Source organism: Salmo salar, chromosome ssa02 (genome assembly GCF_905237065.1).
Source record: "Salmo salar chromosome ssa02, Ssal_v3.1, whole genome shotgun sequence".
Taxonomy (NCBI): domain Eukaryota; kingdom Metazoa; phylum Chordata; class Actinopteri; order Salmoniformes; family Salmonidae; genus Salmo; species Salmo salar.
This window is the reverse complement of record NC_059443.1, coordinates 78,073,666-78,084,897: the sequence shown is the minus strand read 5'-3', so window position 1 is coordinate 78,084,897 and position 11,232 is coordinate 78,073,666. Positions and strand designations below refer to the sequence as shown.

Here is an 11,232-nt window from a genome sequence, read left to right as displayed (position 1 = left end):
AGCATTCATTCAAAATAGCACTTTCGTGCGTTTTGCCAGAAGCCCTTCGCAATGCATTGCGCTGTTTATGACTTCAAGCCTATCAACTCCCAAGATTAGGCTGGTGTAACCGATGTGAAATGGCTAGCTAGTTAGCCGGGTGCATGCTAATAGCGTTTCAAACGTCACTCGCTCTGAGACTTGGAGTAGTTGATTCCCTTGCTCTGCATGGGTAACACTGCTTCGAGGGTGGCTGTTGTCAATGTGTTCCTGGTTTGAGCCCAGGTAGGAGCGAGGAGAGGGACGGAAGCTATACTGTTACACTGGCAATACTAAAGACTGGCAATACTAAAGCCTATAAGAACATCCAATAGTCAAAGGTATATGAAAAGAGAGAAATAGTCCTATAATTCCTTTAATAACTACAACCTAAAACTTCTTACATGGGAATATTGAAGACTCATGTTAAAAGGAACCACCAGCTATCATATGTTCTCATGTTCTGAGCAAGGAACTTAAACGTTAGCTTTCTTACATGGCACATAATGCACTTTTACTTTCTTCTCCAACACTTTGTTTTTGCATTATTTAAACCAAATTGAACAGGTTTCATTATTTATTTGAGGCTAAATAGATTTTATTGATGTATTATATTAAGTTAAAATAAGTGTTCATTCAGTATTGTTGTAATTGTCATATACGAATAATCGGTATCGGCCTTTTGCGGCCCTCCAATAATCGGCATCGGCGTTGAAAAAACATAATCGGTCGACCTCTAGTCCATATTGCTCAGATCGCTCTCCCTCTAACTCAGACTTCTCTCCCTCTCTCCCTCTAACTCAGATCTCTCTCTCTGTCCATATAACTCAGCTCTCTCTCTCTCTCTGTCCATATAACCCAGATCTCTCTCTCTCTGTCCATATTGCTCAGGGAGAGAGAAAAAACTGAACTAGAAAGAGATGGAAGAGAGAGAAGAGAGGGAGCAGGTGTCCTGCTGGTTTTTAGATTTTATTTAGATTTATTTCACCTTTATTTAACCAGTTAGGCCAGTTGAGAACAAGTTCCCATTTACAACTGCGACCTGGCCAAGATAAAGCAAAGCAGTGCGACACATACAACAACACAGAGTTACACATTAACAAACGTACAGTCAATAACACAATAGAAAAATACAAATAATATATGTACAGTGTGTGTAAATGTAGAAGAGTAGGGAGGTAGGCAATAAATAGGCCATAGAGGCGAAAATAATTCAAATTTAGCATTAATACTGGAGTGATATATGTGCAGATGATGTTCTGCAAGTAGAGATACTGGGGTACAACAGAACAAGAGGGTAAGTAATAATATGGGGATGAGGTAGTAGGGTGTGCTATTTACAGATGGGCTATGTACAGGTACAGTGATCGCCTTATCTCAGCTCACTGGTCACCATAGCAACACCCACCCGTAGCACGAGCCCCAGCAGGTATATTTCACTGGTCATCCCCAAAGCCAACACTTACTTTGGCCACCTTTCCTTCCAGTTCTCTGCTGACAATGACTGGAACGAATTGCAAAAATCACTGAAGCTGGAGTCATATCTCCCATTTAACTTTAAACATCAGCTGTCAGAGCAGCTTACAGATCACTGCACCTGTACATAGCTCATCTGCTTTTTAAGCTGCACTGACAGCTGATGTTTAAAGTTAAATGGGAGATATGACTCCAGCTTCAGTGATTTTTGCAATTCGTTCCAGTCATTGGCAGCAGAGAACTGGAAGGAAAGGTGGCCAAAGTAAGTGTTGGCTTTGGGGATGACCAGTGAAATATACCTGCTGGAGCGCGTGCTATGGGTGGGTGTTGCTATGGTGACCAGTCAGCTGAGATAAGGTGGGGCTTTACCTAGCAAAGACTTATAGATGACCTGGAGCCAGTGGGTTTGGCGACGGATATGTAGTGAGGGCCAGCCAACGAGAGCATACAGGTCGCAGTGGTGGATAGTATATGGGGCTTTGGTGACAAAACGGATGGCACTGTGATAGACTGCATCCAATTTGCTGAGTAGAGTGTTGGAGGCTATTTTGTAAATGACATCGCCGAAGTCAAGGATCGGTAGGATAGTCAGTTTTACGAGGGTATGTTTGGCGGCATTAGTGAAGGAGGCTTTGTTGCGAAATAGGAAGCCGATTCTAGATTTAATTTTGGATTGGAGATGCTTAATGTGAGTCTGGAAGGAGAGTTTACAGTCTAACCAGACACCCAGGTATTTGTAGTTGTCCACATATTCTAGGTCAGAACCGTCCAGAGTAGTGGTGCTAGTCGGGCGGGAGGGTAGGTGTGGGCAGCGATCGGTTGAATAGCATGCATTTAGTTTTACTTGCATTTAAAAGCAGTTGGAGGCCACGGAAGGAGAGTTGTATGGTGTTGAAGCTCGTTTGGAAGTTTGTTAGCAGTGTCCAAAGAAGGACCAAATGTATACAGAATGGTGTTGTCTGCGTAGGGGTGGATCAGAGAATCAGCAAGAGTGGCAATATTGATGTATACAGAGGAAAGAGTCGGCCTGAGAATTGAACCCTGTGGCACCCCCATAGAGACTGCCAGAGGTCCGGACAACAGGCCCTCTGATTTGACACACTGAACTCTATCTGAGAAGTAGTTGGTGAACCAGGCGAGGCAGTCATTTGAGAAGCCAAGGCTATTGAGTCTGCCGATAAGAATGTGGTGATTGACAGAGTCAAAAGCCTTGGCCAGGTCAATGAATACGGCTGCACAGTAATGTCTCTTATCGATGGCGGTTAAGATATCGTTTAGGACCTTGAGCGTGGCTGAGGTGCACCCATGACCAGCTCGGAAACCAGATTGCATAGCGGAGAAGGTACGGTGGGATTCGAAATGGTCGGTGATTTGTTTGTTAACTTGACCTTAGAAAGGCAGGGTAGGATATAGGTCTGTAGCAGTTTGGGTTATAGAGTGTCTCCCCCTTTGAAGAGGGGAATGACTGCAGCAGCTTTCCAATCTTAGGGGATCTCAGACGATATGAGAGGTTGAACAGGCTAGTAATAGGGGTTGCAACAATTTCAGCAGATGATTTTAGAAAGAGAGGGTCCAGATTGTCTAGCCCAGCTGATTAGAAGGGATCCAGATTTTGCAGCTCTTTCAGAACATCAGCTGTTTGGATTTGGGTGAATTAGCAATGGGGGAGGCTTGGGCAAGTTGCTGCAGGGGGTGCTGAGGTGTTGGCCGGGGTAGTGGTAGCCAGGTGGAAAGCATGGCCAGCCGTGGAAAAATGCTTATTGAAATGATCGATTATCGTAGATTTATCGGTGGTGAGTGTTTCCTATCCTCAGTGCAGTGGGCAACTGTCTTATTTAGCCATCTTTCCCCAACACTAGAACAGAGAAGGTACTCACAGGGTGAACACAGCCAGGTGGTGTGTGGGTGAGAGAATGGGTATGATATTCTCCATCTCTCCTTTCCCCTGGGAACTAGTCTGGCTGACTAATGATTTACAGCCTACAGTACTACAACTCACTCACAAGCATGCACACACAAAAACACAAGGACAAGCGCACACCCACACAGACAAGCGTGTGCTCATGCTGCCTTCAAGACAACTGGGAACTCTGGGGGGGGGACTAGCGCTGACTGGGAAAATCGTTTTGAACAGTCATCAAACTCGGAATTCCAAGTCGGAAATTCAGGTTTCTGCTTAGAGCTCCGACTTTCCAACCGAAAGATCACTGATGTCACGATTTGACCTCACTGACCTCACCATTTGACCTCACTGACCTCAAAGTTTTTACGTCACAATTTCACCTAATTTTCTTCGAGTTTCCAGTTGTCTTGAATGCACCCTCACACCACACGGACAAACACGTCTAGTTAGATTAGTTCTTTATTCACTCAATTCACGTCTGAAATAATATTCCACACATACATGCATCATAATTATACTGAACAAAAATATAAACGCAACACAACAATTTTACTGAGTTACAGTTCATAGAAGGAAATCAGTCAATTTAAATAAATTAATTAGGCCCTAATCTATGAATTTCACATGACTGGGCAGGGGCACAGCCATGGGCACAGCCTCCCCCTGGGGACCTAGCCCAGCCAATCAGAACGAGTTTTCCCCCACAAAAGGGCTTTATTACAGACAGAAATACTCCTCAGTTTCATAAGCTGTCCGGGTGGCTGGTCTCAGACGATCCTGCAGGTGAAGAAGCCGGATGTGGAGGTCCTGGGTTGGCGTGGTTACATGTGGTCTGTGGTTGTAAGGCTGGTTGTACTGCCAAATTCTCTAAAACGACATTGGAGGCGGCTTATGGTAGAGAAATGTTTGCTACATACATTACATGTTGCGTTTCTATTTTTGTTCAGTGTAGATTGACTCAGAAATGGGATTCAGAAAGCAAAACAAACTAAGAGGTAAGAAGTAATAGAGCTGTTTGTTCTAATGACAAATCAACTCATTCAGGTTATACCTTTTTCACTGCTTTCCATTTACAAGAAAATAACAAGATGTTCGTTGTGTGTCACTATTTAAAATGACATACGGCTGTGTGTCCAACATGAAGCCATATGAACCTTCTGCAAAAAACAACTGAAGAGCAAAGATCAACACAGGAAGTAGTGAGACAATAACAGAACATCTGACTGAAGGTTAAAGAGCTCAATACAGGAAGTAGTGAAACAATAACAGAACATCTGACTGAAGGTTACAGAGATCACACTATATAAAGAAAGAGGCTGTCACCCTATTACCTACCTAGTGCACTACCTTCAGGCTCTTGTAGTGCACTATGTAGGGAATAGGGTGCCATTTGTGACAGACTAAGATAATTAACGTAATGAAGTATGATGTCAACAAAGGCCCTTGTTTCCTCTTCTCACCGTCATCCTAAAAACCTCCATAACATCTAGAAATAATGATATTCTATTGTAAGGTGATCAAATGTGTAACTTCATGCAGAGAAACAACACAGGTCTAGACAGCGACTCCTTTTATTTAACTTTATATTATTATCATCAGAGTCCATCACACAGCTGTGTCAGTCAGACACCATGACATCACAGGTCAGATAGTGAGGTCATAGGTCACCTCGGGGTCACATGACAACATCACAGGTCAGACAACAATGACAGATCTAGGATCAGCTTCCCCTCCCCCAATCCTAACCTTAACCATTATGTGAAGAGGTCAAGGCAATGACATCACATGTCAAACAATGAGGTCACAGGTCATATAACATCACAGGACACCCTCAACCCCGGGGGGGGTGTGTCAAGTCAGACCGTGATCTGTCGGCTGAAGAGGTCGAGGGTCAAGTCAGACGGTGGTCTGTCGGCTGAAGAGGTCGAGAGTCAAGTCAGAGCGTGATCTGTCGGCTGAAGAGGTCGAGGGTCAAGTCAGACCGTGGTCTGTCGGCTGAAGAGGTCGAGGGTCAAGTCAGACCGTGGTCTGTCGGCTGAAGAGGTCGATTGACGTCAGACGGTGGTCTGTCGGCTGAAGAGGTCGAGAGTCAAGTCAGACCGTGGTCTGTCGGCTCAAGAGGTCAAGTCAGACCGTGGTCTGTCGGCTAAAGAGGTCAAGGGTCAATTCAGACGGTGGTCTGTCGGCTGAAGAGGTCGAGGGTCAAGTCAGACTGTGGTCTGTCGGCTGAAGAGGTCGAGAGTCAAGTCAGACCGTGGTCTGTCGGCTCAAGAGGTCAAGTCAGACCGTGGTCTGTCGGCTAAAGAGGTCAAGGGTCAATTCAGACGGTGGTCTGTCGGCTGAAGAGGTCGAGGGTCAAGTCAGACTGTGGTCTGTCGGCTGAAGAGGTCGAGGGTCAAGTCAGACTGTGGTCTGTCGGCTGAAGAGGTCGAGGGTCACAGCAGAGAGGAAGGCTGGTATGCTCTTCTGGTGGTGCAGATGGAGGTCCACCATCTCTCTCAGGGTTTTACTGAAATCTGTCTCCATCAGCTGCATACTGCCTCCACTGCCCACAACACCTCCACTGGCCTGGAGGAGAGAGAGGGAGAGGACGAGAGATAAAGAAGAAAGAGACAGGGAGAAGGTTGTCAGTTAGAAGTACACTACATATAGAAACTCAGAAAAAAAAGAAATGTCCCTTTTTCAGGACCCTGTCTTTCAAAGATAATCCAAATAACTTCACAGATCTTCATTGTAAAGGGTTTAAACACTGTTTCCCATGCTTGTTCAATGAACCATAAACAATTAATGTCGTTAAGACACTAACAGCTTACAGACGGTAGGCAATTAAGGTCACAGTTATGAAAACCTAGAGCACTAAAGAGGCCTTTCTACTGACTCTGAAAAACACCAAAAGAAAAATTCCCAGGGTCCCCGCTCATCTGCGTGAACGTGCCTTAGGCATGCTGTAAGGAGGCATGAGGACTGCAGATGTGGCCAGGGCAATAAATTGCAATGTCCGTATTGTGAGACGCCTAAAACAGCGCTACAGGGAGACAGGACGGACAGCTGATCGTCCTCGCAGTGGCAGACCACGTGTAACAACACCTGCACAGGATTGGTACGTCCGAACATCACACCTGTGGGACAGGTACAGGATGGCAACAACTGCCCGAGTTACACCAGGAATGCACAATCCCTCCATCAGTGCTCAGACTGTCCGCAATAGGCTGAGAGCGGCTGGACTGAGGGTTTGTAGGCCTGTTGTAAGGCAGGTCCTCACCAGACATCACTGGCAACAACGTCGCCTATGGGCACAAACCCACCGTCGCTGGACCAGACAGGACTGGCAAAAAGTGCTCTTCACTGACGAGTCGCGGTTTTGTCTCACCAGGGGTGATGGTCGAATTTGCGTTTATCGTTGAAGGAATGAGCGTTACACCGAGGCCTGTACTCTGGAGCGGGATCGATTGGAGGTGGAGGGTCCGTCATGGTCTGGGGCGGTGTGTCACAGCATCATCGGACTGAGCTTGTTGTCATTGCAGGCAATCTCAACGCTGTGTGTTACAGGGAAGACATCCTCCTCTCTCATGTGGTACCCTTCCTGCAGGCTCATCCTGACATGACCCTCCAGCATGAAAATGCCACCAGCCATAGTGCTCGTTCTGTGCGTGATTTCCTGCAAGACAGGAATGTCAGTGTTCTGCCATGGCCAGCGAAGAGCCCGGATCTCAATCCCATTGAGCACGTCTGGGACCTGCTGGATCAGAGGGTGAGGGCTAGGGCCATTCCCCCCAGAAATGTCCGGGAACTTGCAGGTGCCTTGGTGGAAGAGTGGGTTAACATATCACAGCAAGTACTGGCAAATCTGGTGCAGTCCATGAGGAGGAGATGTACTGCAGTACTTAATGCAGCTGGTGGCCACACCAGATACTGACTGTTACTTTTGACCCTCCCCCTTTGTTCAGGGACACATTATTCCATTTATGTTAGTCACGTCTGTGGAACTTGTTTCAGTTTATGTCTCAGTTGTTGAATCTTGTTATGTTCATACAAATATTTACACGTTAAGTTTGCTGAAAATAACGCAGTTGACAGTAAGAGGACATTTCTTTTTTTGCTGAGTTTATATACAGCAGTATGTGGAAAACTCTTCAAATTAGTGGATTCAGCTATTTCAGCCACACCCGTTGCTGACAGCACACAACCATGCAATCTCCATGGACAAACATTGGCAGCAGAATGGCCTTATTGAAGAGCTCAGTGACTTTCAACATGGCACCGTCATAGGATGCCACCATTCCAACAAGTCAGTTTGTAAAATTTCTGTCCTGCTAAAGCTGCCTCGGTCAACTGTAAGTGCTGTTTTTGTGAAGTGGAAACATCTAGGAGCAACAACGGCGCAGCCGTGAAGTGGTAGACCACACAAGCTCACAGAACGAGACTGCTGAGTGCTGAAGCAAAAATCATCTGTCCTCAGTTGTAACACTCACTACCAAGTTCTAAACTGCCTCTGGAAGCAACGTCAGCACAAGAGCTTCATGATATGGGTTTCCATGGCCAAGCAGCCGCACACAAGCCTAAGATCACCATGCGCAATGCCAAGCTGGAGTGGTGTAAAGTTCACTGCCATTGGACTCAGCAGTGGAAACATTCTCTGGAGTGTTGAATCACGCTTCACCATCTGGCAGTCCGAGGGACGAATCTGGGTTTGGCGGATGCCAGGAGAACGCTACCTGCCCCAATGCATGGCACCGACTGTAAAATTTAGTAGAGGAGGAATAATGGTCTTGGGCTGTTTTTCATGGTTCGGGTTAGACCCCTTAGTTCCTGTGAAGGGAAATATTAGCGCTACAGCATACAATAACATTCTAGATGATTCTGTGCATCCAACTTTGTGGCAGTTTGGGGAAGGCCCTTTCCTGTTTCAGCATGACAATGCCCCTGTGCATAAAGCAAAGTCCATACAGAAATGTTTTGTCGAGATTGGTGTGGAAGAACTTGACTGGTCTGCACAGAGCCCTGACCTCAACCTCATCGAGCACCTTTTGGATGAATTGGAATGCCGACTGCGAGCCAGGCCTAATCGCCCAACATCAGTGCCCAACCTCACTAATGCTCTTGTGGCTGAATGGAAGCAAGTCCCCGCAGCAATGTTCCAACATCTGGTGGAAAGCCTTCCCAGAAGAGTGGAGGCTGTTATAGCAGCAAAGGGGGGACCAACTCCATATTAATGACCATGGTCTTGGAATGAGATTTTGGAATGATGTCAACTTTTGGTCACATAGATGGATCAGAAGCCTCATCTCTCCTGGAGTAGAAAACCCTGTTGTAGGACACACACACACACACACACACAAGGATAGACAGACAGTAGATACACACACACATACATACACACACAGGATAGACAGACAGTACACACACACACACACACACCACACTTTGCGTCAAGAGGGAGAGAACATTAACTTTAGAAGTGAGAAAAGAAAATCGATTTAGAAGTTGTTTGTTGTTTATGGGGACCTGTTTGTGAGCGGTGGGATGAGTCGGTGAAATGGGAAGAAATTCAGGGTGGATTAATTAAATAAATACAACGCCGCTCAGAGTGAAATGAGGAGAGGGAGCGCAAAGGGAGGAGAGGGAGGATGAAGTAATTAAAGAAACGCAGGGAGGAGAGGAAGAGAGATAGAGAAGAGAAGAAGGGGGAGAGAGATAGAGAGAGCACGTCTCTTCTACCCAGTCAACTTTCCATTCACAACCATCCCTCTTTGTCCATCTCTCTCCCCCATTCGGTTTCTCTCCTCCTGTGTGTAAGCCCATCTGGAAAGTTATGCCATACCCCTAAGTCTCTCTCTCTCTCCCTGTACACACCAGCACACACACCTGGAGGGCGCCATGGGAACCAGGGCCGGTGTTCTAGAGCCCCGAGGACTTCACAGAACACGCATGACCATCAAGTTATACTCAACGTCTGTGAAAATGTCTCTACTGTAGTCTTTTCCCTGTCCGATGCTGAAGAATCCATAAACATCATACACACTAATATATGAATACTTTTCCCTCTGAAGTCATGTTGATCAGTCGGTAGAGTATGGCACTGGAAACGCCAAGGATTGTGGGGTGGATTCCCGCTTGGACTCCCCACCTGAAAACTGTATGCACCCATGACTAAGTCACTTTGGATAATGGGGTCTGGTAAATGGCATGTTACTATTACTTCAACTCTGACTTATAAAGACTGAATAATGTCAACTATATAAAAATAATGATTATTACTTCAACTCTGACTTATAAAGACTGAATAATGTCAACTATATAGAAATAATGATTATTACTTCAACTCTGACTTATAAAGACTGAATAATGTCAACTATATAGAAATAATGATTATTACTTCAACTCTGACTTATAAAGACAATAATGTCAACTATATAGAAATAATGATTATTACTTCAACTCTGACTTATAAAGACTAAATAATGTCAACTATATAGAAATAATGATTATTACTTAAACTGACTTATAAAGACTGAATAATGTCAAATATATAGAAATAATTAAATAAAACATTTTTATCTTGGGGTAGAAAGGCCAGTGAGGGAGAGACAATATAGAGGGAGAGAAAGAGAAAGGAGAGGAGGAACACAGAGAGATAGAAGTGAGACAGGATAGGGAAAAATGGAGGAAGGATAGAGAGACGGGAGAGAGAGATGAGGGGGAGAGATGGATGGAGAGAGAGACAGGAGGGAGAGAGAGGAGGGAGAGAGAGACAGGAGGGAGAGAGATGGATGGAGAGAGACAGGAGAGAGATGGAGGGAGAGAGAGATGGATGGAGAGAGATGAGATGGAGGGAGAGAGATGAGAGAGAGAGACATGGATGGAGAAAGAGATGGATGGAGGGAGAGAAGAGAGATGATGGCGTGAGAGATGGAGGGAGAGAGAGATGGAGGGAGAGAGAGATGGAGAGAAGAGAGGAGAGATGGAAGGAGAGAAGAGAGATGGAAGGAGAGAGAAAGAGAGATGAGGGAGAGAGAGAGAGATGAGGGAGAGAGAGAGAGATGGAGGGAGAGAGAGAGATGGAGGGAGAGAGAGAGATGGAGGGAGAGAGAGAGATGGAGGGAGAGAGAGATGGATGGATGGAGAGAAAGATGGATGGATTGAGAGAAAGATGGAGGGAGGGAGAGAGAGAGATGGATGGAGAGAAAGATGGAGGGAGGGAGAGAGAGAGATGGAGGGAGAGAGAGATGGAGGGAGGGAGAGAGATGGAGGGAGAGAGAGATGGAGGGAGGGAGAGAGATGGAGGGAGAGAGAGATGGAGGGAGAGAAGAGAGAGCACCAGGCCCAGAGGGTAATGATTAACATGCACCACACTTTCATTGATGATCCCCTTCCTCTCTCCAATGGCAGGAAAAACAGAGGAAAGAAATCCGATTTCATTTAAAGGTCAGAAGTGGGATGTTTTCTTCAAAAAGGGATTTATTCAAATAGTGTGTGTGTTCTCAATGTGTGTGTGTGTGGATTTATTTAAATAGTGACCTTATCAACGCCTGTTTGCATATTCATGACTCCCCAAAACGTGTTATGAACAAGTCCTGACCTTTATCAAATCAACAAGTTGTTGTTTAATAACAACACAATAACTTCACTATGTCAGTCCAGGGTGCTCCTTTCCCCATGCTCTTCTCTCCCTCTACTACTACTACTACTACTACTACTACTACTCCCCCTCTCCTCCCCTCACCCTCTCCTCACCCTCTCCTCCTCCTCTCCTCCCCCTCCTCCTCCCTCTCCTTCCTCCTCCTCTCCTTCCCCTCTCCTCCTCCTCCTCCTCCTCACCTCCAAGCTCTCCTCCC

At 45.9% G+C, this 11,232-nt stretch overlaps 1 protein-coding gene across 3 annotated transcripts in view; it reads right to left on the bottom strand.

Annotated features, from left to right (window-relative positions):
* Positions 1 to 3,838: 3,838 nt before the first annotated feature.
* Positions 3,839 to 11,232, bottom strand: part of mad1l1 (mitotic arrest deficient 1 like 1) — a 108,828-nt gene continuing 101,434 nt past the window's right edge. For all 3 annotated transcript variants that reach the window (XM_045710464.1, XM_045710460.1, XM_045710467.1), the window contains one exon: positions 3,839 to 5,965. In XM_045710464.1, coding sequence (XP_045566420.1) covers positions 5,798 to 5,965 — 168 coding nt within the window. In that variant the 3' untranslated portion in view covers positions 3,839 to 5,797. The remainder of the gene's footprint in view (positions 5,966 to 11,232) is intronic.